Source organism: Hirundo rustica, chromosome 17 (assembly GCF_015227805.2).
Source record: "Hirundo rustica isolate bHirRus1 chromosome 17, bHirRus1.pri.v3, whole genome shotgun sequence".
NCBI lineage: Eukaryota > Metazoa > Chordata > Aves > Passeriformes > Hirundinidae > Hirundo > Hirundo rustica.
Genome location: NC_053466.1, coordinates 10,605,472 through 10,633,370, shown reverse-complemented (window position 1 = coordinate 10,633,370; position 27,899 = coordinate 10,605,472). Strand labels below are relative to the sequence as shown.

The window sequence follows — 27,899 nt, the reverse complement described above, 5'->3', positions numbered from 1 at the left end:
GAACCTCCAGGCCCCTTGGCCATGGGCACAGTGGGAGGGAGGGCAGAGTCCTGACACAGACTTAGTGGCCAGCACTGACTCCCCTTTCCACAGCAAGGGCTTGCCTCTGGATCCTGGTGCAGACACTGGGGTGTGCATCTGCCCGAGCCCTTCTCCCCCAGCCCGGCCACCACCTCTCACAGGGACATCCAGGCTCCACATTATTTCAACGTGCATATTTATCACTTTCCCCCCACAAGACATATATTTGAATTTACTCTTGGTAAACATAACCACAGGAGATGCAAATAAATGTTGGGGAAGCATAAATAACTTCACACAGATAGACACACACTGAGACAGCAAACACAGACACGGTTCACCAAGGGAAACCAAGAAGTGCAGAGCACGCCCTGAGGCTGCCACCAGTCCCAATGGCTTTGCTCTCATCCACCAAGCCAAGAGGATTCCTTTCTCCTGCTTTTGCCTTGCAGCAGCTGGTGGGAGAATAAAGCTGGGGAGGAGGAGTCTAAAGTTGCAAATATCCCATGAAAGCATCATGGCAAGTCCTGGCTCTGCAGTTTCCTGCAATCATCTTCAAGGAATGGTTCCAGTTGTAGGAAGTTGCAAGTCTTTCACAGTGTGAAAGGGTGGAGGGGCATGGGGACCACCACGAGGGAGGAGCAGCAGGTCATCTTGCAATGTCCTAATTGCAGCCAGCCGATAAACCTTCATGTAGGAACATCGGGGCTAGATGCTCCGTCTAGGTCCTCTTCTGCCCTCTCTAAGGTGCTGATTCTTCTTTAGCTGAGAATAATCTTCAACGGGACATCATGCGAACAAACTCTGCAACCAACAACACAAGACAGCCCTGAACCAGAAGGCATCCATGGCTCCCAACCCAGCTCTCATTCACTGGGGACAGCAAGCAGCCAGGGTGAGACTGGGAGTCCCCAGGCTGCCAACAAAGTCTGCGCGCTCCGAGACCGGCCCTGAGAGCTCACACAACGTGGGCTTTAGTCCTTGCATTAGATATGGTGATAAGATCCCTCTAGCAGGTCAATTCATTGCCTTGGACTCCTTCCCAGCCACCTACGGTCTTGTTTGCACAAGCAACTCTTTGTGCAACACTACAGCAAGCATTGTCTCCCTTCACTGTAACTTCAGGGAACCCTGATTTACAGTTTTGGGAACACGGTATGATTTCTTAGTAAACTTGCCACTTCACAGAGGTACCAGCGTGGGAAAGCAGGAGTTTTGCTAGATACTGGCAATCTTGTAGAGAAAAGTTTACTTTAAGGGACTTCTTGTTTTTAAAGATACACGTTAACTGTAAGGATACCCTGTATCTATTTCTTGACTAACCCGAAGTTTGTGAAGTCAATGTAATTGTTCAAATTGACTGTAAATGCCATCAAATATAAATGTGTTTTCATTCTGCACTTGAATTGCTGAGGAACTAATGACTCTGCAGAGGAGGGCAGTGGAAATTACGCCCTTGACTTCTCCTTTTCCATTGATGGAGGTGTCCTTTGACAACTAAAGTGGTAACTCACAGAGAAATTGATACTGGGATAGCATTTCATGTATTTTAGCTGTCTAACATAATTTAGCTGTGGGAAACAAGGAGAGCTACTGTCATGTAATTAGCCAGTACATTAGAAAAACTGCAGCTACCAGATACTTTCTAGGAAGATACTGGTGGTTTTCTAATATTTTCAAAGCCCTCAGAGGCCTCAGTAATCCTGAGGACTGAGATGCCTTGTCATGCAGGAGACCCAGGAATGCTGCTGAGCCAAAAAAATTATGCCAATTTTAATTTTTCACCATTACTGCAAAGGGACATCTGGATTTCCACCAGGGAAAAAAGCAGCTTGCCATACTCTCACACCTTCCAGCTATTATATCTTAGCTGTCTGATATCAACTGCTTTCTTGCCAGAAACCCTGGGCTCTATTAATATTGCTCCTGCCACAGCTAATGGCTAGAATAGTAGCCTAACCACTCTTATTTTTCAAAGTCCTTCTGGCATGAAAAGTGTGAGAAGAAATTAATTATCTCTAGGATTTCACACAACACCTATAGATCAGATGTCTGCAGTCTTAGTGAGTACAGCTGGCATGTGACTATCTCCTGGAATAAAGGCACAGAAACAAATTCCCTATAAACCAATATAACAAAGGTGAGCCAGAGGAAATGGAAGGTGCAATGCATTCTCCAAAGCAATCCAGTGACCTCACAGTTCTTGCAGTAGATTTACAGAAAGGAAAATGCCCCATAAAACAATGGCAGGCACAGCATGTGTGCACCAGGATCTGCTTCTGTTTGACAGGTTCTATCTCTTACCATGCTAGAGTTATGGAGATGTAATCGAAACTGAGATGCAGCAAGAGATTAGACACAAATGAACAATTCATCTGACTGAAAAAAAACGAAATTATTTTTTCTCCATACTTCAGGACCCTGGGCCCTGTGTCTGCAAATCTTCCACTTCAGCTTCTGATCTGAAGCCCTGACTCACACCAGAGCAGATGGACAGCGAGTGTTGATTCCTTCTCACCTTCAAAATCCACACGCCCATCTCCATTCAGATCCACATCTCGGATGATCTCTTCAATATCCCGGTGACCCACCTGCTGCCCTAGAAGTTTCTTCATGGCTTCTCGCAGCTCACTGGTGCTGATCTCCCCATCACCATTGGTGTCAAACTGCAAGCACACAAAAAATACCAGCAGGGGAAACAGAGTTAATGGAAACAGATCTTGCTCTGGGTTGGTTTTTGTATTGTCCTGATCCTGAGTGTCCTCTATTTTCTCCATTTTCTCCATGTCCCTTCTTTTCCTCCTTTTGTGTGTCTTTTGGATCCAGTCTGTCTTTTCTCCTCAGAAAACCCTTGCAAATGCAGGGTCTGCACCAGCTCTTCTCTTCCTTGCCTCAAGAGTCCCCTTATCTTAGCAATGTTCTCTGCTCCTCCTGTATTCCATGCCTGACTGGGCTCTTTCTAGGTCTTCCACTGTGCTGCTCTCTAGTCCTCCTCTGCTCTTCTCCAGTGGGTCTTCTCTCTCTATCCTGTCTTGTGTTGCTCACCTCTCTGTGGGGCATGCGGAAGGGGTCACTCACCTCTCTGAAGGCATCACGAAGTTCTTTTACGCCAATCATGTCCGCAGTCTCTGCTAGGAGTTTTGGTCCCATCAGCTCAACAAAATCTTCAAAATCCACATGGCCGCCCACTTGGGACAAGATGAAAGATTGTGTGTAAGAACTCCATAGGTTAGCCAAGACCAGCACTCACTTTGCATTTCTGTGTGCCCCAGAGAGCGCTTGGCCCTCCAGGAAGCACAAGCACAGGCGTGGGACAGTGGAAGGAAAAGGAGAAGTTTTGCCCTGTATTTTCTGGGTTATGGGCTGGGCAGAATGAGCCCAAGCTATTCCATCCTAGGCAGCCATGGACTGTCACACCCTTATTGCATCACACAGTACATATCAGAGGCTTGATCGTTCTAGTGCTTATAGCAACTCTCTGCTGTGCCTGTGCCAAAGGGCACGGCAAGGGCACAGCATGATGTTCCTGCAAAGCCTGGGCAGTGCCCTGCAGCAGTGGTGCAGTCCTGTTCCATTACAGCAGCTAATGCGTGTCCAACTGTTTATTCATTGTATTAGTTCTTTTACTTGTTAGTGTCCCGAGAGCTGTCAGCAACACTCTCAAATTCCCAAGCACTCGTGTGCCAGGGTTATCGGCTGCTTTTGTGTGTGACTGCTTGCATATGTCACAGCTGTTTTCCTTCCCTTGACCAAGTAATTTGTCCTTTTAACACAATCCTGTGTCAGACATAACAGGCACTAAATATGCATCTTCCCACCCGGCTGAGGGTGATGCCCTGCATTGCCACAGATGAGAGGTGACAAAAATGATGGTGAAAGACAAGGGCCACAAACACAGTTACAGTGAATCATTTGTCACATCTTTCCATGACTGCAGCAGATGCTCCCATCGATGCTGCCAGCACAGCTTGCTCACAGCCCATCCCCAGGCACACAGCAGATACACAAAAAAACCACCACAGAGCAACAGCCCATCTATCACCCATCTGATCAAAGCACCCCCATCTTCCCAGGCTTGCTCTTCAATCTGACACCATCTGACAACAGCTTCAATGTGACAACACACAGAACCTGTGCACCAGTGCCTGACTGCCCACATTAAGAGCAATTTTATATCTGACAACATAAGCATGAAGGACAACCCTTCCACTCATTGTTCCCATATAGAGTCCACACAGTCCCTTTGATAAGCAAAAACAAAGGCATGGACTTCTAGGGACCACAAACAAACAGGAGAGATGATAAGGAATGAAAATCAGAACCAAAGAAGAGAGGAGAAAAATCCAAAGGAAAAGAGGCAGCCGGAGACCAAGAGAGCCTGAGGCAATGATGGAGGGTGCAGCAGCAACAGGCAGGTACAGCTGAGTGTGCATTACTCACGGTTCATGTTGATCTGCTGGGAGAGCTCTATCAGCTCCATCTCAGTAGGCATGTAGCCCATGGTCCGCATGCAGTTCCCCAGGTCCCTGCAGTTAATAAACCCATCCTTGTCTTTATCAAACTCCTTAAAGGCTTCTCTTAATTCTGCAGGAATGGAAAAACAATATTGTCAGTGACAGCTTGAAATACCTTTTCCAAGTAAACTCCCCAGAATCAAGAGCACTTTATGAAGCCAGACTCTCCAAGATACTCAGTATTTTCCCACCAGATCTCCCTATGTGAGGTAATAACTGCAGCAAAGTTAAGCTCTTCTCTCAGCACTGCTGCTGACCCATTCCTTACAGGAAAGCTTGCTTGGACTACGAGTGTCACAAACGCTTCACTGCTAAACTGTGCTCCCTAAAGAAACTGCAACCAGTAAGTTTTTCCAACTTTTCCTTCTGCACTCTATTATATACCCCTCACTGTAGGGATTAGCAGGAAAAACAGCTTCCTTGGAGCCATATTATAGTATCATGCTCCACAACACTTTCTGTGGGCGCTGGAGGGACAGCAGTTCCCCAACAGCCAATATCCCATCACTTACTTATCCTCTCACCCTGAAGAATATGGAATGGATGCAAATTCCTACACAGTCAGTACTCTTTCAGTTTTATACATTTTTTTCTTTTGCTGGGGTTTCCAGGAATTATTCCAGTAATCATCTCCCTTGATTTACCCCAAATTATTTTAATCCATGGGGACCAACATGAAAGGGTCAACCGATAGGTTTTCACTGGGCAGGGAGAAGGAGGACAAAGAAGGAGCAACAAATTTTACCTTCAATTTCTTCCGGACGCAGTTCTCTATCCTGCAAAAAGACAACATATTATGTTAAAGACATCTGTTAGTGACAAACATAGTTTCAAAATAGCACTTGTTGGTACAAAGGGTTCTGGAACAAGCCAGAAAGTGAGAGAAGAAACAAGAAGGTGATGACATGTTTAATACCATCTACCTAGGAAGGCTTCCCAGGTTTCCTTGCCAAAGAGAGGGGTGTTAACCTGCACACATTTCTCTGGAAGCCCCTCTCTCTCTCATCTAGTGGACGGGGGGGATGACGGGTGATCCCTGAACAGAATAGACCTGGACCAACACAGCATTTGTGGTCTCCCCACTGATGGTACTATTGACACCTTCATGAAGCTGCTTCATCATTCCCCGGCACCAAGTTCTGGAGCAGAGACTGTCCCTGCAGCAGTCACAATCTCCTCTGGAGCTCTGATTGTATTTGTACTGCCACTCCTGCTGACACACACAGATCAAAGCAGCTGGAAGCAGTCCTTGTAACCAGCAGGTCTAGCCCATCATCTGCTCAGATCACTGCTTGATCCCCGTCCTTCTGGCAGGACAGCAACAGCCATGAGGTCTCTCACAGTCAATGTCTCAGTGACTTCTCCTACAATCTGTCCCCACAAAAAAGCAGAAACTTCCCCCTTCCCCCCAGCCTCAACTCTGTATACAAGCATTTTGAAACCAGTCATGAAGGCAGACACACAACATATACATCATCAAGGTCTTCTACAAATGAAATAGGACAAGGATTCACCATGTCCAGGAAACACTGCAGCTTCAACCATCCAATTTGAATTTCTTGGAAGAAGGGAAGGATATAAGAGTACAGGAAAGTTCCAACACTGCACCAGGAAGAAGAGATGAGCATGGAAATGCACTGCTTTCTAGTTTAAATGCCCTTTCTAATTCATCTCATGGCTTCCAGGCAAATCCAAAACATCTGAGAATTTGGAAACACAGAAACGCGATCTCTTTTGTCATCTCACTCTCAGCTTTTCCCCTCAACTGTGGGGAGTTTCTCCTTGCCTTCCAGGTGTCCTCCAGCCTCACCACATGTGCCTGGAGACGGTGCCTTTGTTCAGTTTGAGAAGGATGATCCTTTGCTATTTAACCACAGGCTCTTCTGGAAACTCTAATGGCAACTGCTCAGAGCACATAGCAAACTAGGACACACACTGGTTTACGTCTGTGCAGAAGTGGGCTGTGCCAGAGAAATGACCAGCTTGCCACTTGTAACCTTCCCAGAGGCATCTCTGTGCTGGATGGAACTGTCGGAGCGTGCTGGCTCTGCTGTTTCATCCTTCACAGACCTGGTATTTTCAAACATGTCATCCCATTTGTTCTGCTTTCATCAACACCAAGCAATAAAACAATTCAAACTCCTTAGACCGGATGCAGGAGGCATAATTGCCCTCCTGCCTGAGATAAAACAACAGAAGAGAACCAGCCATGATCAGTTCCAGCACCTTGTGCACTTTATTCCAGTGACTGCAAACACTGATCCCTGGAGATGGGGCCGGGTGCACAGCAGGTGCAGGGCTGTGAGCGCCGCGGTGCAAAGGGTGCCGTGACTCAGCCGCGGCAGCCGCTGTCTTGTGAGAGGGGCCAGGGTAGGACCCGGGCCCTCCTCCAGCACGGTCCTCACAAGACCATCCTCCTCCTCCTCCCTCACTGAAGACCACATTGTAACTGACATCGGTGACACTTGTCAGAAGCGGGGGCTTCAGCACTGGCTCTAATTCTGCACACCAAAGAATTTGTGTTTGCCACAGACTGCAAATGCAGAAGGAGGGGAGGGTTTATGTCCCCCCAAAAATCTGACTCAAGTAATAACTAAGGTCATAAAGAGGTTTTCTGTTTTAAATTTGAAAGATCCCCTAAAATTATTAAAGAGTAAAATTGTTGGGGATAAAATGGGCTGGATCACTCTAAAGCTTTCAAAGAACATATAGGAAGAGGAATAAAACTTTTCCAAGAGTTTAGATCCTAGATATGAGCAGATGTGACCCCCAAAGAGTCCATTACACTTAATGGTCTCACCCTCATTTATTTCTGTTCTATGCACAATAAATCCTGTCAGTCTAGAGAGTCAGTAAAAGTAAAGCTGTGTATTAGATGCACTTGTTCTACATCAGGGTACTTAGAGACATCACTAATCCTATTCTGGACACCTCTTAGGGTATAGTGATCTTCCATGGCCTAAGCAGGATGGACACTTGTCCAGCTGTCCACTGGGGAGGTGGACCTATCTCCTGTGACAGGTGGCTCTGTGCAGGTCAGCAAGTGTGTTTCATGTTTTAGTGACCTGGGACAGGGACTATGTGATTACTTAGTGGCTGAAGGTTAGGAAGAACAAAAACCCTTTGATCAAAATGACACATAATTACTCTTTCTTGAGTTGTTGATTGAAGCAGAGGTGTCAGAAATACATGTCTCCTACAGCTGTAGATGTCCATATCAACACACAAGTAAAACAGAGGTTTCTTACAGAGGCAATAAACATCTGGTTCTGGGGCAACTGGGGTGAGCTTTGTTTCACCACAAGAACATGGAAGGTACTGGGCAAATATTGGACAATGCACATAATCACTCATGCGTATCCATAAAAGGTATGTTAACCATATGTTTCTGTTTGTCTTTAAATTCATGTTATTGCAGGAGTAGAATGTTTGGGGGCAAAAATATGTTTTAGTTCTTGTACATACACAATATTGGGGTGCATACATACAAGCATATATTTTTGTTGTTTATATATAAACGCATACATTGGATGCATATGAACACCTAGTTACAATAGGTGTGACTGAATGAATAGACGTGGTTTTGCTATTTCTTTCTCTCTGTGTGGGAGAGTAATAGCATTTGGTAGCCTGGCACTATTTGCAAATATAAGGACAGCCTGATGTTCCTCAGTTTAACTGGCTGGGATTGCTGCAGTGCCAGGCTGGGTATGCCAGTGCACAAGAGATTGTGTTTGGGTATCTGTGAGGAGGCAGCTGTCTGCTTATTTCTGCTGGTACTAGTGTGCTCACTGTGAACTGATAGGAACAGTATCAAATATGGACAGCTTGCTCTCAATACAGATGCCCTGATTTGCATTTAACTGGCTATTAAGCCTTTAAATGTTAATCTGAGCCTTGGAATGAGAGGTGGGTGTCTTTGAGCACTGGACTCTTCCTGAGTTCATATGGTTATAAAAGTCCTGAAGTCCTAAGACCTTCTCCTGAATTCATATGATTATGGCTACTTGAGTGTAGGCTTGGATCTATCTTCCATAGCTGCAAGTTTAGAATCCTCCTTTCTTGGTGTTTAGGTACAAGGGTATCTGCACATCCTCCAGGTTAGACATTTGCCTGTGACTGTATTTGCGCTTGGAGCTGGAGCCGGGATGCTCGAGATCCCGGGCTGGGAGTTACAGAGCTCCACGCAGACGGAGCACGGGGGCGGCTCCGCATCCCCGACTCGCGTCCACGTGGCTTTGTGCGTGTCTCGCCCCGCTGGGTGTAACTTACGTACAGGCTGCCTGTTTTCTGCGAAGCCCTTCCTCAGGAAGATGCATGCTGGCCCCAGCAGGTTGTGCATGACGGCGCAGTTCTGGGCCAGCACCATGAGCGGACCCTGGTACTCGCCAGCCGACGACCCCTCTTCGCTCGTCTGGACAGCTTTATAGCTCGTCTTCTCGTCATGGCGGATCTTCCCAGCCAACCAGCAGCAAGCAAACAACACAACAGAGGATGTTACCTCCCCGTCTCGTTCCTCTGAAGTTTTACTGAACCGCCTCGCAGAGACATAATTGCTAAATTTCCTTCATCTGGTGCACACTGCGTTCCCCCCCACCAGCCTATTAGGATTTGTACAGAAGCGGTAAGTCCAGGAGTTCACTTTCAAAAGCTGAAAGAAGAACAACCAACCACGAGAATTTCACTTTGAAACTACATCAAACTCTCAGCGCTGCTCACATCTACCCAGACACAGCCCGAAGTGCCACGCTCCCACAATCAGCCCCAGAGTTAACACCGCCTTGAATGAGCAGCAAAGAACCAGCGCATCCCAAGTTAACAGTACGTGTGCCAGCCCATGCCCCGGGCAGACCTGCCGGCAGAGCCGCCTTGGGCAGGGCAGCCCCAGGAGACCCGGCAGAGCCTGCACAGAGCCTGCACAAAGCCTGCACAAAGCACAGGCTCCACGGTACCTTTCAGCAACACAGCATCACAAGCTTTATCACGTTATCAGAAGACCGTTTACAGCATCAGGTGGCCCTGCCAACCGCAGGCTCATGCTGCCTTGTGCAGCTACTAATTAGTTACATCCTCAGGGTTTGAGGCACTTACCGCCCTGGCCTCTTTTAATCACTGACAGTCCCAAAGTGGAGATCAGGCACGGGCACTACATTTTTGAGTGTTTGCATTTGCACATTTTCTTAAGTGCACACGTCCTGCCAAGCTAAGGCTCCAGAACAGAATCTAGCACTGGATTTTATAAGGAGGCACTGCTTTCCTTTTATAGAAATGCATTTCCCTGGCTCTGCAAAAAACCTCTTATCCTGATATTCCCATGCAGCTATAAAAAGCCAGCACAACCCACAGGACCCTTGGTTTTACAGAATAAACATTAATCATACATCAGATTCCTCTTCAGGAATGATTCTACTTTTACAGCCAGTGTTCCCAGGGGTGATCAGAGAAGCTCTGTCACTTGTCATTGTCTCTATTAACCCCTTCCCTAAAGCCTGAGGTACATTTTGAGGATAAACGGCCAGACACAAACACCCCCCATTCACACTTGTCTGAGACTATTGTATCTACTAGCTGTGTCTGCCACGTGCTATTACATTGCATGCATGGTTTGTAATTTGCCTTTTTGTACACACTCTTACACCAATCTGCTCATATATAATGTCATGTGAATATCAAGCATCAAAACAAAAATAACTCAAAAATCAAGCCATGGAGAAAGAAAATGATGAGACAGAAAAGCATTTTTGTTGCAGTCATGGATGAGAATGGAATCTGTCTCTGATTAATTCTGACACATAGGACACTTGTCCTTAAAAAACTGAAAGATGAACATCCATCCACAAATGGCATATTACTAGCTCAGCTAAATGTCAAGACATCTGTGTTGAGCTACACAGCTTTGTGACATCAATGCAATGTATTTTCAAAATTATCAGCTTTATTTCCTGGCACATTTTTCAGTTTAATATACCAAATAATATGAATCAAATACCCCACATCAGTTCTGTGTTTAATTCCAGTGGAGCCATGTGAAAGATGTAAAGCCCCACAGCCCCAAATGTTTGTTTCCTGACATTTCCAGTCAATAGTGTATTACCAAGCCGTACAGCAGTACCTCATAATAGTCATCCCATTATTTTTCTGTCTCAGTAGAGGTTGCCAGTTTGACAAAAAACAGTTGCCAAGAGCCACTGAGGGCTGTGACCAGACAAACTGCTGCAGTGCCAGAACACCAAGGTGAACAGCTCAGCGAGGCTCCCTGCCCTGCCACTGCAGGCAGGATTTATGGCATTCAATGTTCCTTCTGCCAGCAGTCTCACAGGTTCTCCTGCAGACATCTACTCAAGTTTCCTTCACCATGTTCCTTCTACATCCCAGAAGAGAGGGCAAGGGAGTTGTGATATTGGTATAGGGCAAAGAAACATCAGCCACCCCTTACAGGGGAAACAGCAGTGTGCATGACAAAGAAAATGCAAGGACAGGACTGGAGAGATCAGGGTTTCCCAGTCCCTTCCCTGAGCAAAGGACCACTAACCTTCCTGGCCAAGTCCAGCCCTTGGCTGTGTCAGGCCAGCAGATTATGGAGTAGGAAGAGACCTGGTTGCTCTAGAGACGGCCTAAGTGGTGGAGAAGTGTGGTAGAGTGAGGGACCTGGATGCCAAGTGTTTTAATTTCTGCACAGCAGAAGCACACCAGGTTTCACTTCATTTTCCTGCCTGAGTGTCAGAGGGACTTTGCAGAACAACAAGCCAAGAGGGGCCTCGATCCCAACTGCAGTATCTCTTGGAGGGAAAAGCAGCCAGGATGGCTTCCATGATCACTGGGGAGGACACCGTGACAATAGGAGACTGAAGCCTCCAACAACAGACATGGAGTCAAAGCCTGAACAAGCAAGGTACCCTGGTGTAATCCAGACCCAGACCAAGCCAGCTGGTGCCTGGGAGCGAATCCCAAATTTTGGGTTGAAATCATGTATCCAAGAGTTGAGACTGTCACCCAAGAGCAGCTTCCACACATGTTGTCTGCAGTCCCTCCTCTTTAACATTTCAGCAAAATGAGTTTGCTCAAAGTAAAATCTGAGAAAAACAACTGGGATCGTATAACAGCCAAATGAAGTTGGGCAACGTTAAGACTGATCTGCAAAGTTTCCACTATAATCATGTGTGTTGCAATCAAAAGAATGGCAGAGTACCAGGTCCTGTCAGGACGAGTGTCTTATTTCATAGCTCACTAGAGCGATGTCTGAGAAATTCTCTAATTCAACTTTGCAACTTCTTCTCTTTAGTCCTGACATCCCAGGTCTTGTAACTAGGCACAAGGTGAGTTATTCAAAGCAGCTTTTAGGAAAGAAAGCATCAATTACCTCAAAGACTGACAACACAGAATTTACAGGTTCTTGAATCTATTTTGATTCAAGCAGCCTGGCTACATGTCAGACATTAATTGCAATCGCCTTGCACAGCTGCAGCCGAGCCCTTTTATTCCAAGTTGGATGCAATCTACAAGCAATCCAGTTGGTTTTTCATATGTGCAACATTTGGGTGAACCTCAGCTACATCTCCCTGCAGGTCACCCTGACCTAGGGACTGCTCTCAGCACTGCCTTACTGCTTGGTGATGAATTCCCTCAAGTATCCCAGCTCCCCCACAGAAGCACTGTGCCATTACTGGCTTTGTTTACAGCAGCCAAGACAACAAGCAAATTGTGTTTCTATACAGAAGAGGCCAGCATGCAGCCAAAAGAAACACTCTACGATGGAGGTCCTCTCCCAGACAGCTACCTCCCAGAGAAGCTTTCCCAGGTGGCAAGGTCTCCTGGATGGAGCATCTCTGATGGCAGTGGCATTTCACTGTCGTCAAGGTCTCCACAGGGGCAGCATCTCATTGCAATACTTTGGATGATTGGCATAACTATCATTTAGGGAGAATGAACCTTATAGCTTTTTGCTGAGCTATTAGATTTGCAGCAATGCCAAGTGAGAACAGTGTGGTTGACAGGTACACAGTGATGTAAGATCTTCCTCAATCAAACAAAAAATGTTTCTGGGGCATGTCATTCCCACTTCAACCCAGACCAAAACAGCAGAATTATTCCTGAATCTAATTTGTCCCAGGACACTGAAAAACCTCAGCACAGAGTAAACTGTGGGCTGAAGCCTAACAGGTACATGTGGCAGCTCGCAGATGAAGTCCAGCTGGGCCCAAGCATGTAGACACATGGGCCACGCTGACATGCAACATGATGGACAAACACACAGCCAGGGCCAGTGTATCCACTGACAAACAGATGCATGGAAAGCAGAACAGAGAGAAAAACATGCTTCTGTACCCAAACACATACCGACAAAACCAATTGTGTGCATATGCAAGGACGGATAGACATAAAAATGTGCATATCTACACAGAGACTTCTGTGAGGACATGCACCAGCAGGTGAGCACACACAGCACCATACAAGCAAGGGCATGTGTGGGATACACAGGAATTCCCTCCTTCTGCACTCACAGCAAACCTGCTCAGACACTCAGGATGCCTGTGTAGAGGCGTAAAGAGCCGAGGACACACACATAGCTCAGATGGGCCCATAGGTGTGCATACCCTTACACAGACACGTACACATGCATATATGTCCCTACACCCATGACACACGTGACTACTCAAGCAGGTAACTCTCAACTGAAGCACGTGCACACGCACAAGCTCACACATCCACCCGCACATCAAGATGCCCTGACAGGAGTGTGCCAGCGTGCTGTGCACATCCACAAGCACATGCTTGCACGTACCCAGAGGAGAGCTGTACACACACAGTGAGCAGGACACGAGCCTACACACACATTTATTTATACATATTATGGCACTCAGCATCCTGGGCTCTACTGGCTGCAGTTGCATGAGCAGCTCTTACAGAAAAAGTCTGGTGAAGAAGCTGAACCCTTCATACTCATCTCTGTGTTTCTCCCACCTCCCAGTCTCATCTGCCCGCAGGGTCACCCATCCCAAGAAGCAGGGCTGGAAATGCACAGCTCACTTGGATTCAGGGAACATACCTTTTTAGAGAGGTTTCTCAGAGGAGACTTCACACAGTTGCCCATAATATGTTGAGGCTGCCTTTCCGGTGGACTTGGTTATAAAGGAACTGAAGCAATTGATCCCATTAAAGGTATTCCTTGGGAGCAAAGCAAGAAAGGCAGCACCAGGCAAATCCAAACAGCTACTGGCTGCCGGGGCTTTCCCTCTTCAGGGAGCTTTTTCTCTCTCTGCCTCTCTCTCTCCGTATTTTACTTTATGTTCACTTTCTTGAAGAGATGAAGCAGGAAGGAGAGGGAGGGGAGAGAAACAGACAGAAAGAGAGGGAGAGAGAGGGAGAGAGAGAGTGAGTGAGAAGGGGGGAGAGAGGGAGGCGGATGTATAATCTACATCAGATTAATGTTCAAATCCCTCCCACCCCCCTCAATCTGCAGGCAAGATCGTTTCACTCATAGGAGAGGGCTGTTTCAGGGAGAATTAAAACAGAGAGGCAATGCAAGAAGTGATTTCAGTGATGAGTTCTGTGAATCTAGCTAGTTTGGGTCCACTGAACACTGCACCCCTACCCACCCCCCTTCTAACTCCTCTCAGCTTTTCAATCACCACAGCACTAGGCTGGCCAGAAGGCAATCCACTTAGGGGCTTGGAGCAGACCACAGCTCGTTTCAGAGCAGAAATGGACCATTTATCTGGGTGGGACCTGTTTCAGCCTATAAGTACCAGCAGACCTAGAAGTATCTGATTTTTTCCTGGAGACAGCAGTCCTGGGACCCTACAACACTCTCAGCCCCAGGACAGTAATATTTAACCACAAGGGAGAGACCTTGAGCCAGTCCTGCATTAAAGTTTTTCCAGCTTTCTGCAGGCAAAAATCAATTGGCAGTTTAACCCACACAAGTCTGCCAAGGATGGGCTCACACCTGAATCTTAAATCTAAACAGCCCCATGTTAGATAATGTGAATTGTTTTGATGTCAGATCTACCCATTCCATTTGCAAGATCCCAAATCCTGGAATAAATAGCGGGCGCCTAAAGCTAGAGCTGGCTCTAAGCTTTGGACTTTATGCCTGTAGCGTAGAATAACCTCTGAAGGAAAAGGGGTGAGTCCGCAGTACATGTTGTCCTGATCTCAGGCTGAGCAGAAGAGCATTCAGTCTGAAAAGACATTTAAATTGCATAAAAAACACACCATCACACTCAGGCAACAGGATCTGAACAGGACAGTGAGTGCAGCTTTAGCTGTGCAGCTCCACAGTGATAAGAACTATGAAGAGCTACCTCCTTCAAATACCTTGGAGACAGGGATGACACTGATCTTACACCCTGTTATGCAGCAGGCTGGTTGGACACCCAGGTGTTGAGCTGAAAGATTTCACATCTTTGTTTGCAAGTGTGATTCCAAACAAAAGCTTCTACAAAGACCTCCTCCATAGGCTGAGTACTTGCACCACATGCTTTTTGTGAAGGAGCCAAGGACTCACTCTCCTGGCAGCTCTAGGGCTGTAGGACAGAGAAGGATGAACTGTCAATGTCACAACAAAGCAGGGATTTCTCCTTCCACCCTCATGGTGCCGTGGTAAATCAAGTATGATTCTAAGGTGACTCAACAGTTGCTTTAGAGTATTCTTCCATCTAAGGAGATGAATTTAGGAGTCCAAGTATGACAAAAGTCCACAGATTCTCCAGTTACAGTCACAGACAGAAGTGCATGGCCATAGGGAATGTTGTTTCTTGCTCTTCCTTGTACTGACAGCTTCCCAAGAGTGAAGGCAGTGGGACAGCCTCCTCTCAGATTCCCTCAATGCCTTCTTCATTGAATGATGTGGGTAGGAGCTGCACAAAGCTCTCAGGGTCTCAAAAACAAGAAGTTGCAGCAGGAGATGCTGGAAGACACTCCTTGTCTGCCCCTTGTACCCAGGGCTGACTGAGAGAGGGACAGAGGGGAAGAACTCCATAGCAGACAGAGCCCACTCATGCTAGGCTGGGAAGCAAAACTCTTCCTGAGCTGGGCCTGTCTCTCACTGTCACAGGAGATGCTGAAGAAAAATACAGTCACTCCCTGGGGGCTGTGCCAGCCCTGGGCCTTGCAGTGGGGCACTTTGCAGGAGGATGCTGAAACTCCCAGCTGCTCTCAGGCCTCCATCTTTAGCCCTATTTCTCTTTCTCCTCTTAAAGCAGCTAATGGGAGGCTGATCTACCCTCTGACAAAGTGCCAGTCATTAATAATGTCCTCTGTCAGCTGCAGCCATTCCCCAGGCTCCTTGTTTATTGACGAAGTGCTTGTCTCCCTTGAGCAGAAGCTGCCACACAGCGAGTGAGGCGCCTGGGCTCCTTCCCGAGACAAACGACTTCAATTCCAGAGCAGAGAGGAGGGAGAATTGCCTTTCTGCTGCTAATGAATCTCTCCCTGACAGGAAGCATGGAGGCCAGGAATGCCCTGCAACTGAGGAGTGCCCATCTCCCACATTGTCCCAGAGAGAGGGAGGGAAAGAAAGGGAGTCAGACACCTCCTGCCAGAAAAATCCATCCCAGTTCCCAGACTATTGCGGGACAGCTTTGGAATACAGCTCCGGAGTGTGTCTTACTGAGCTCAAAAAGCCTCTCAATGAGATGGTCACCCTTTAAATACTGGCTTGTAGCAAGAGCATTCAGAACCAGCCAATGTGGTACATCGCTGTGTTTGCCTACTCTCCAGCTTTCTTTCCCTGCAGTTACAGGCAGTTGTAGGAAATGTGCAGGGCAGAGTGAGAGGGCTGAGACCTGCTGCCAGGCTTGGCAGGGAGTTTGCAATCCAGGAAGGGAAGAGGGAATGGAAGCCCACGTGCACCAGGTTTGCAGCACAGTCACAATCCTTCGACTCTGTAAGAACTCTAGTGGAGCTGCAAGAGGCCCAAAAGATGCGATCATAAACAATTTTTTTAATCTCTTTATTTACCCTGACTCTCTTAAGAGCAACTGGGCAGGACACCACAATCTAGCAGACAGCTAGAGCTCTGAGGAGGAAAATCTCTCTACAGTGGGATCTTGTTCCCATCACCACCACAGGTAGCTTAGAAATAGCAGGAAAGTGGAGTTGGCAGAAAGGTCATTAGAAGATTAGGTTAGAAGGAACATATTTTCTCCCTTCCTCCAACTGAGGCTGCTGTAAGAGAACAGGATGCTGAGAATAAGTGTGTCAGAAACATTTCTGTGTAGGTGCTGATCTGTGGGTATGCCTATATCTGGGGTAGTCAGTATGCATGTGGGAGGGCTGCACATGCATGTATACTGGTTTTCCCACACTGTTCTTTGTGGCAATCACACTGTTCTTTTAAGGTCTGTGTCTCTGTTGTAAACTTTCTAAAAATCTGTAAGAACTTTGCTCAATGCAAGTCTTGCTGCTGTTCATGCATCCCTCCCTTTCTCCCGAGGTCCAAGGTGGAGAGCAGAGACCTCAGGGGATGCAGCTTGGCACAGAGCAAGATCTCAGCTTACAGGAAAGAAGCATCTGGCACACTGACTGACCTGAGCACGGGGAGGGAGAAGGCTGGCTGACATGGTATTGAACAAGGAATTATTTAGGTGGTTTAATATGTCTGGATACTTTAAAAAACAGTAGTGCTGTGCTTTGGGCTGGCACCTTGGGCAGAAATGCTCATTTCATAGGAAAATGTCGGAACTCCTCACAGCTAATCACTTAGCAGCTGCCAGAAACTTTATCCAGTGGCAGCAAATATCCAACAGACACAACGGAAAGAACACAATCAATCCAAAACATGTGATTGTTTATCAAACTATAGCTTTGCTTGGCAAAAATTTTCAGTGGAAGTATGGATTTGTATGGGCACTGTTCAGATTCTAGGCCTGTTTCAGTGCACAGTCCTTCACGTGCTGGAACATTACATCATTGTTCTCAACACAACATAAATACTGCTACAGGACAATGTCAGCAGGTGGTGGGTATTGTATAATAAAGCAGGGAAAACTCTTTCCTAGTATCTTTTCACTGAAGTCCTTAGTTCTACCAAGAGCCCATTAAATGCTTCAGACATTTAATATATTAAAATACATGCCCTTACATAATTTATCCTAACAGGGCAAGAATTTTTGTTGTACTTTTTCCTATCCCAGAGTGGAGAGTGCACATATGGATTAGTAGCTTTCAAATCTGCTTCCAATAAACCTTTATCCGGTGGCTATAGATCTGTATTTTACAGGAGACATACAGTTTTACAGAAACTGTTTCGTTTACTGAATGACCTCAGATAAGCATTTGGATTAGGTAACATCTTCCTGTGGCCAGTTCTGTCAAAGACTTCATTTTGAAGCTCCCAGGCACTGGAATATGCACTGGCACACTCAACTTCTGTGACTGATTTCCTTTTCTTCTTCTGCATCAGCTCCTAAGTGCTTTTGTTGCACATTGAGTTGTGTCTTTTAACCTCAAATGAACCTTGGATGGTTCCATATGCCAGTCAGACAAGTAGAGGTCCATCCCAAGGGGAGGCACCAGTAGGTATTGGTGGACGCAGTCCAGATTCTAGTCTAGGGAGAGGAATTCTGCAGAGAGTTTGTGAACTTTCTTTGCTGTCAGCTGTTCCTGGAGGAAAGTGTTGCTGACTCATGCTGTGCATAATATTCTCCTCTATTAGAGCAATTGGATCATAATCAATCACAAACAACAGAATGTTTATTAAAAAGACCAAGGATATTTTCTATCCCTCTCAAGGTAACAAAGCCTGGACTGCCTGTCAATTTCTGTTTAGAACAACTCTGTCTGTAAATAGCTGGCTTCCTTTTGCATTAGATGAAAATAGATGGGAATGTGCCTTCTTCTGACACCTTCCCTGTAGATCTGATCCAAGTATTTTGCATTAGCCCAGCTTCCAAGTTCCTACACTGGAGATGAGTTGGCCAGAGCACAATGTACTGTGGATATTTTCTGATGATGGTCCTAAAGACCATCAATGGGCTACAAAAAGACAAGTACAAAGCTGACAGCTCAGCAACTGCTGTGAGGATTTGTCATGTATATGGAGCACAGAGGCTGTTTAAAATAAACCTTACATGGTTCCTTCTCTTTGCTCCAGAATATGGGAATTTTGTGCCACTCTGTCCAACTGTGACTATTGCAAAAGCAGATCATTCTGCCTGGCTCTCTCACCTCTTTGGAAATAAGAGGGACAGGGAGTCACTGTTTAGCTGGCACACTGAGGTGCTTCTGAAAACGTGGCTGATCATCAGATGAGCAGAGGCCTGGAAACCAATATCAACCAAATACTCTGAACCAACCCTGCAGCATTACGAGAGATTTGCCACACTAAAACCGAGATCTGCCTCACGTCTAATTTGAGTAAGGATCTGATAGCACCTTTAAAAGAGCCAAACTGTGTATCCCAGGTCTCTGGCTATATCTCAGAACAGCTAGTCCCAAAGTATCTAAACCCTTTGTGCCTTATTTCAGCAGAACACATTGAGGTTGCCGGTGGTTTTCTACTTCCTGCCTTCAGCTCTTGTGACATGATGCTTCACAACGTTACACGGTTGCCTGTTTCCTTCCAAGAGCAGAGAATGTATTTTGTCTGAGTGGGATGAAACAATGCTTTGTATTCCTTCCAAAGACGGTTGCAAGATTCAAAGTGCTCTAGGGGAGGAATGGGTGGAAGAAATATTAGAATATTGCTAATGTCTTCCTTTATGGATAGCATTAAGTTCATAGTCTCATACTGCTGCAGAAAGCTAAAAAATCTAAATATGACCGTAGCTAGGACAGATTTTTTTATTTTTAAGTGGGGCATTTGATTAGAATTTGAGGTTTACTCAGGTTCATGAGCACTGCTGCTGCTCTCTAAGGTCACAGGAATGTCAAAGGATTATTGAAGGGGAGCCCAAAGTTAGCTACGCATCTTTTACTGAATGCACACCATATAGCTGCTTGTTATTGGAAATCAATACCACTCATGGACTCATCAGGGAAAAATAGTTACTGAAGCTGGAATGTTACAAAGAATCACAGCTAATTCAGCTGACAACCCGCAGCCCAGCCACTACACCAAAAAATAAACTTCCCCGACATTGTGTTGAAACCCAGGACTGCATGGAACAAAAATCAAGGCGGTAAAGCTTAACAAAATGGACAATGGGCTTATAAAAATGATGATTAATTCATCACTACTTTTTTCTTTTTTCTCCCCAAAGATAAGCTGAATCTAACCAGAAGGTTTATGTATTTCAGTGCATTAGATCATACTGCTGTATATTTCACGAACAGAATATTTAATGAATGTTCTTTTAGCTTGGTTTTATTTTGATGTCTTCCTATAGCCTTTTAAAACAGATTTGTTTAAAAAGTAAATCACTGACAAAGATTAATGTTTGCTGGCAGACCCACTGCAGGCAGGAGGCTTATCCATTGCCCCTTAGTGATTCTGTACGTCTGGCTCACATCCCTCAAGCTCTTTACAAGCAATAAACGTGATGAACTTTTCTCCAAGCTGAGCAAGGGGGGAACTGAGTGGATATGCGTAAGTGGAACAATGTTCCTCTGTATCTGAGTTCATTACATATAAAAACATGAGACATACCTTGGAAGGTGTGGCAGGTGTCAGCAGGCAGGTGTGCACGCAAACGCCGAGCGATGTTTTAAGCACAGGAATGCATAAGCGTGTACAGAGGTGGTTGTGTAGCCACACAGAAGATTTAGCAGAGGCTGCACGAGCAGGCTGTGTGTACATAGACAAGACACGTATATGAAGGCTTTTTATGTCAATCTACATGCATGGACATGGGCTGCGGCAACTCATGCGGGGATGGAAGCATGGAAGCTGTACGGGCCCCACGCAGGTATCCGGACCCCCGTGTATACGCAGTCGGGAGCGGCTCTCGCCTACTTCACGGCAACGGCGGGGCTCTCCCCGGGTCTGACACACTCACCGGGCAGCCCAGGGACAAGGCATGCCCCGGGAGCCCGGAGCGCGGCGGGTCCGTGTCAAGGCGGCTCCGCCGGACGGGGAAGGGCCCGGGGCGAGGCGGCCGGGCCGCGCGGGGGCGCGCCGGGGCCGCCGGAGCCCGGGCCAGGGCCGCCGCCGCCCCGCTGTCCCGGGATTCCGCGGTGGAGCGCGCGGGGGACCGGCTGCCCGTAGCGCCGATCCCGGGGACTGCTGTCCGTGGGAATGTCCCCTGCGGCCACGGGGACTCCCCTCCCTCTCCACCCGCGCCCTTAGGGACCCTTTTGGGACCCGTATAAGCCTTCAGAGGTGCCATAAAACACGGAGCAAAAGTCGGTGCATTCGGCATTTCTCCGGTTTTTTTCTGCCTTCTGATCTGTGCACCCACATTCCATACCCCAAGCGAGCCAAGACCGTGCCACGGGAGCAGCATCACTTCGGCGGTCAGTCATGCTAAGCCAGAAATCTGTTCACACCAAATTACTGTGCCGATTTAACAGTGTTAATGAGCAGTTTAGTTCGAGACTCTCTCAGTTTGTCACGAGCCCTGACATGCCACCGCTTCACCTGCCTTACAGGCACAACACAGCACGTGAGCACCTGGAAACCCAGACCTTTCACCTTCACCTCACCGCCCCACAGAGCGACACATGAAAAGTTTCCATTGCTGGCGTCACTGCTCCAGAGCAGTCCAACACGGCGCAGCCTCCCCCGCTAATACACAGGGCCAGCTGAAAACTTCCATTAGTAAGCCAGGAGCCACTCTACCCTGGCAGGACTGGCCGGGGCTTCCTAGTTCTCCACCGATGGATCTCTAAGAATGGTCCTGATGCAGTGACTGCTCTTGGGCAAAACGCCCGCTAGAATCAGCTGAAGCCAAAGACATTGGAGGGAACAAAGTCATCTGGAAGATGAGAAGACCAGAAAGGTCAGAGGCTGGACAAGGCACCTTTTCCCTACACGCTCTCGGCTGGTTAGAGAATTTTCTTGACATGTGCTTTCCACACAGGCAGCCTGGGGTCACCTCCTGCCCCAAAATGGGGCCACTTCTGTCATCCCAGTTTGCTGTAGGGTCCATTAAAACCTGTTGAGAACTAAAGCTCAAGAACAAAGGGGTATGGAGCAGGACAAGAAAAGGAAAATTTCACAGGAAATGCAGAAAGATTTCTTCCCTATTTTAATGGTAATGTGGACACTGACATTAAAGCAGGAGTGGGAGATGGTGCAGGAGAGGCTTTAAACTCCCTGTACAAATAGAAATAACAAAAGCTCCTTTGGCCACAGTGCTAACAGCAGAACCCTGTAAATATTTCATGATTCTCTACGGCAATTGTTTGACCCCTTTGATCCCCATGCTACCAGAGGCAATTGACAGAAAACTGTTGGGGAATCACTTCACTGAAAAATTTAACAGTCAGGTAGGGTGTGAAAGCTAAACGGCTCTGAAAACCTTCAGGTCTCACATGGCAGGATCGCTTACAAATTAATATTGCATAGCAAATGCCCGGAAAAAGCTCTTCTTGAAGGAGCGAGCTAGACCAGCGCTGAGGCATAGGAGGAATGAAGCGATGAGAACCGGTGGCTGGCTGTGCCGCAGTCCCCATACAGAGCTGCGGTGAGCCAGGTGCCAAGCGGCTGCTGCACCGTAGGCACTGCAGCCACATCACCGCTGCCCCAGGAATGCCACAAAACTTGCACTGCGGTCCTGCTGCCACCGCACTGCTGTCCCACTGTGTTGCTATTGCTGGTGTTGTCACATTAATAAACTGTGTCTTGCTGCCAGGCTGCCACCTCACCGCCACGCCAGTTGCTGACGGGTCATCAGTCCTCTTCTGTTGCTGAACTGTGATCTGTAGCCACGCTAGAGACACTACCAGACCCTCGTGCTCTTCTGCTCTGCAGGGGTAATAAGCATGCTCCCTTATGCTTCACAACACACTTTTTCCACTTGGCCACTCCAACACTATCCTATCAGGTCAAAGTCATATGAAACATCCTCCTCATGCTCCCTTTTCTTACCACTTTCCCCCTTTGCTGCATTATCACACACACACCCCTTGTCACAGCACTGCTCTCGCACTGCATGGAGCTCCTGCCGCTGCAGGGCCATTTTAGACCACTGCTGTCCCACCGTCCCGCATAAAACCAGCCCATACTCACACTGCACTGTCACCAGGTAAGTCTGTGGTGTTTTCCTCTTGCTAACCCACAGCCATGCTTCCAAAACTGTGGCATGGGGGTAATACTTCACATGGTGCCTTCTGCTACAGCGGGATGGTGCTGTCAGACCAGCGCAGCCCTTTGCAAATATCACACCAGAAGCGATCACTGCTGTACAGAATGGCTCTTGTCTGGAATACTGTATTACTACATCAGTAGACTGCTCAACTCTTCTGTCAGGCTACAACACTCCACAACTATCACACCCGTGCACTGCCAAACTCCTACCACACGGCACCAGTATCACATCTCCGCTCTGCCCCAGGATTGCGTTATAACACCACTGCATTGTCAGCGCCGTGCTCTCCAGGCACTGGGAGCTGCACGCACTGCATCCCAAGCCAGTATAAAGTCCACAGCAGAGTGTTCTTCTGCAACTGTCGTGCCGAGCCAGTGTGTAAACATGTCATTAGGCTAAGATGACATCCTGGCTTATACTTAATGCATCATTACACTACCCTACTTTTGTTAATTCGTGTACCACTCAATTACAAAATGGTAAAATATCCTGAAAGAGTATTACTGCTTAATGGTATTAGAATATCACTGCACCAATATAGCACCAAGCCTAATTAATAAAATATCACTGCATCCTGTATCCTGGCAGTATCTTAGCATTCTCCTGGAGTACACACCCACAGTGCACTATATCGCTGTGCTGGTTATATAAACACGGCGCTTCTTCCTTCACTCTGTCTTTTTTTCTGCACAGCTACAAATCTGTCTCCCTCAGACACAACCCTCTAGTCCTGAACTGCTCCTTTTTGCTGTTACTGCAATAATGACATTCTCCACGGAGTCGTCCCTGCAATCTTTTCTGATTGTACCACTGTAGTGTCTGCATCTGCGACCACATCACTGCACCACCATGGAACAGGGTGATGATATTCCACATCTGTAGAGCTGGAACAAGATAAACTGTGATGCTGCTGGACCACAGTGCTCTGCTGCTGCAATATGCATCACTGCACTTCTTTCCTATGTACTGCAAAATTACTGTTTTAACTGTTTCACAGTGGTCTGTGTGGGCTAGAAAGAAGTTCTCATATTAAATGAATTATCCACTGAGCTGCTGCTGTCTTCTAACCACAATGTAGAGCAGACTGGTGTTGCAGCACCTGCAACCTCAGACTGCAAACCTGGACATGTCTGCACCTATGGCTGCAGTCTGGGCTCTTGCAGGTGCAAGTCCTTGCCTGTCTCAAACCTTCACACATATTTTTGCGCAATGCTCGGCATTTATTTCTTCATTCACAGAAACAAAAATTGTATCATTTTGTGCCATAACAGAATTTCCATACATCTTACCCCTGGGCCTTTATTCATCCCAGGATTTCGATATCACAAAAAAAAAAAAAAAAGCTTCATGTACGTCTTTCTGTAATCAGCTCTTTGTGTATCCTAAATTATAAAAAATTATAGTTCCCCATCTTGCCCCTGTACAGAGGGATCTACTACAGCCCAGTCCTAAAAGTCAGTCTTAAAATCTCCACTAAATTTTCATTCTGCCTTAGTTACTTCAAAGGAAATAAGTGAGAGATGAATACAGAGAGAAAATGGAATAAGTAACACTACACTCCAAAAGAAAGATGTTGGGGTGTGTGTGTAAGCACTGGTGCAATGTGCCCAGTGAAAAAGTGAAAAATAGAATTGTATCTCTCTCATATCAGTAAAAGGCATTGTTCAACACCGCAGATAAATTTTGCTACATTTACAAAGACACTTTCAGAAGTGTCCTTTGACACTGGAATGCAAGCAGCAGAGCAGATAAAATAAAGATGCTATTCAGGTAAGGATTGAGTTCAAAACCAGAGGGGTTTCCATGGATGGGAGACTTGGCATGGATTTATTTGTATTTCTGATGCTTTGGGGACATACAGCCCCATGGACTTAAAACCTTTTATTGGATACATCTTCACTTCGCTCAGAACTACAGTGTAAGTCAGAGCCAAGACCACGCACTTCAAAGCCTGGTGCTGGAATATTGCTTTTTGTAACCTGGTTGAGCATCAATCTGCTGACCAGGCTCTTCCTTATTGTTACAACAAAATTTTAATTTAGATTTCAGATGCACCATTGGCACAGGGAAGGTAACACTCATTTTGAGTTAAACACAACCGTAACATTCCTAAACAGCAGAGACTGTCAGTGACAATGGAAACGTCTTGTGCTTTGGAGAGAACAGATGTGCTTTGATTTTTATCTGGAGAAGTCAAGAGGAACAGAAGCAGACAACACTCCATTATTAATCACTTGGGTGTATCACCTCCTCCCATCCAATTACAAAAATTTTTCTAATTCTCTCCATAATCTCAGTCTGAATAGGCTCCCTGCAAAGCCTCCCAAACACACTTTAAAAAAAAAAAAAAAAAAAAAAAAAAGGGGGGGGGGGGGGGGGAACAAAATAAAGATAAGAAAGAAATGACTCAACGACAACAAACTCCAGAAATCATAACTCTGGTTTAATCGATCATTTCCAGGGCTGGATGGAATTTAGCCACCCAGGCTCCTGGCTTATACCTATAATTGTGCTTCTGGAAGATTGCAGTTACATTAATCTTCCCAGAGATTACATTTTCCAGTAACATCCCTAGATGTCTCTAAAAGAAAATTTCAAGCTCTGCCTTTTCATTTTTGGAGCGTAACCCTGTTGGATAATTTCACTACCAAAAGCAGCTAAAAGTGACAGCTTTGTACCAAAAGAGCTTGCAAACACCAAAAGCATCTGTTCCATTCCAACATAGTGACTGGGAAGGCTTCGGAATTGGGTCAGGATTTTTTTTGTTTTTTGTCGTTCTCCCCACTACCTTCTCCTGACAGCTTCTGCCATCAGAAATGATTCATATGCTGATTGTACAGAAATGTACCATAAGGAGATGTAAACAAATACAGCAAAGCAAGGCGGGGAGCCAGAGAGATGGAATCTAATAAGTAAATAGCTTTTAAAAATCCGCTTCTCTGACTCTCACCCTCAGCAGGCAGAGCCACAACTTCCCCCGGCGACAGGGAAAGCACCGGCACTTCCCCCGTCAGCACCACCGAGAGCGCCCTCCGCAGCGCCCGGCGGGGCCGGCGGGCACCGGGGATTCTGACCCGCGCCCCGTCCCCGGCGCGGAGCCCTCCTCGGGCCCGACCCCGCAGCGCCCCGGCCGCGCCGCAGCAGCGGCACAAGTTCGGCAGGGGCGGCCAGGAAGCAGTGCATTTACAGCTGCGGTCTGCGCCCGGGGGGCTCCGGAGCGAGGAGCCGAAGGTCCGTGAGCCGCAGGAGGAGGGGGCGCGGAGGGAAAGTGGGTGGGAAGGGGGGGGGAGAGGGGGGGGGGATGGCGAGGGGCGCTTTGCCCTTTACCTGGCCAAAGACCGAGCTGAGCATGGGGTGCAGCTGCTGGATGAGGGGATCCGCTTCCACTGACCGATCGCTGCCGCTGGACTTGGTGGAGCACTTGCTGCTGGATTTGGACAGAGGTGAAGCGCCTTCCGAGAGCTTCAGGGACTCTCTGCTGGACCTCTGCCTGTGACTGAAGAAAAAGTCCTCCTCTGCCTCCTCCCCATCCCTGTCTGAGAGCTGATGCTGGTCCTGGGGGTGACCGTGGCTGGCGTGCGGCGGGAGGTGGTGATGCTGCCTAGATGTCCGCACCGGTTCCTTGCCGCTGCCTCTCCTTGGACCTCCTTCCGCCGGCTCGGGCTGGCTCTCCCCCCGTCCATGTGACAGCTTCCCCGCGCCCCTCGCTCCGTCCTCGCGGGCGCCCGGGTGGCAGAGCGGCCTGCGGGCACTGGGCTCCCCGGGGAGCTGCTCCTGGCTCAGCTCCCTCCCCATTTGCTCGCCTTGTCCTTTGCCGTCCCGGACGCGGCTGCCTCGGGGCTGGGGTTGGCCGCCCGCCGCCCGCCGGCTCCCCGCCGCCTTCAGCAGCGAAGTGCGGGATTCGCTCTTCGCCATGGAGGAGCCGCTCATCGCGGGGCCGCTAGAGCCGCATCCCCGGCCGGGCGGAGCGCTGCCGCTGCGGGCAGGGCTGCGGCGCGCCGCTCACGGCATGTCCTGCGGAGACCCGCTTAAATCCCGCACCGCGGCCCATGTGACAGCGCACACAAAGGCCGCGGCAGGGGCGCTCCGGCGGGGGCTGGCGGGCACCGTCTCCCCCTCCAGGGCTCTCCCGCCCCCCACCCCCCCAGTGCCGCCGCCGCCTCTCCAGGTGAGCCGGGGCCTCCCCCCGCCGGGGCCGGCTCGGGCCGGGGCGCGCCGCAGGCGAAGCGGCGCCGCCGAGGGGTGCGGGAGGCGGCGGGCGGCGCTCCCGCAGCGCGGCGGGCGGGCAGGGCCCGGCAGCCCCGGGCACGGCGGTGCGGCCGCAGGGCCGCAGCCCCCCGGCCCGGCGGCGGGCCGGAGTCGCGGGACCGTCACCCCCGGCGGCGCGGAAAGAGAGATTGGCGGCGTCCCGGGGGCGACGGCGGGGAAGGCCTGACTCCCGAGTCTCCCTCAGCTCCCAGGGAAGGAGCTGAGCGCCTCCGAGGGCAGAGCCGGGAAGGCGAGCACCCCTGCCCCGTGGGGTGACCCACCTGCCCACACGTGTGACCCTCGGACAGCTCCTCCTTGCCGCAACCAGGACCCAGCACGGCTTGGGGGTCGTGGCCCACCCGAGTGCTCTGCCTGTGTGCTCAACCTACCGATATGGGGCCGCGGTGGACACTGCCCCATAGGTCGGCACCTATAGGTCTGATCACTATAACAGAGAGGATTCAAAGTCTTGATCCAGATTTCATAAAGTTCAGGAGAGGAGGCTGGGCTGCTGTGTCCCTGACATAGCTCACTGCTGTGTCCCTGACACAGGAGTTTGGATACAGCCTTTGAAATGGACATTGAAGCTTTGCTAGGGGACATCATGCAAGGATATAAAAATGAGGGAATTTGTACCTAAAAAGCCGATTACTTAACATCTTTGTGATCAAACGGAGGTAATAATTAAGTGGCAACAGGTGGTTCAATAACGATGGTCTGTTTAAAAACAGAAAGAGATAATGGCATCAAATCAGACATATGTTTCCAATGGGGAAAGGTCCCAGTTGCTTCTTGCTCATCCTCAGACAGTGATTGTGCCTCACTGCCAGACTTGGATACCTCAGCAGTTTATCTACCCAGAAAGATGAAGGTGTGATTATCGCATAATAAGCTTACTCATGCTCACTCTGCTCTTGCTGGCACA

General features: G+C 48.1%; 1 protein-coding gene across 3 annotated transcripts; it reads right to left on the bottom strand.

Annotated features, from left to right (window-relative positions):
- Positions 1-200: 200 nt before the first annotated feature.
- On the bottom strand, positions 201-26,674 carry CABP1 (calcium binding protein 1). Of its 3 annotated transcripts, XM_040081245.2 has the most exons (8): positions 26,054-26,190; positions 13,582-13,830; positions 8,812-8,988; positions 5,281-5,311; positions 4,462-4,605; positions 3,100-3,209; positions 2,540-2,687; positions 201-825 (listed from the first exon to the last, which is right to left on the bottom strand). In XM_040081245.2, exons 2-8 carry the CDS (start codon positions 13,624-13,626, stop codon positions 800-802), a joined length of 681 nt encoding a protein of 226 aa, XP_039937179.1. In that variant the 5' UTR covers positions 13,627-13,830; positions 26,054-26,190; the 3' UTR covers positions 201-799. The 3 variants fall into 3 exon arrangements, with proteins under 3 accessions (XP_039937179.1, XP_039937177.2, XP_039937178.1); XM_040081243.2 differs by lacking the exon at positions 13,582-13,830 and having other exon boundaries at positions 26,054-26,623; XM_040081244.2 differs by lacking the exons at positions 8,812-8,988; positions 13,582-13,830 and having other exon boundaries at positions 26,054-26,674.
- Between the last annotated feature and the right edge of the window lie 1,225 nt (positions 26,675-27,899).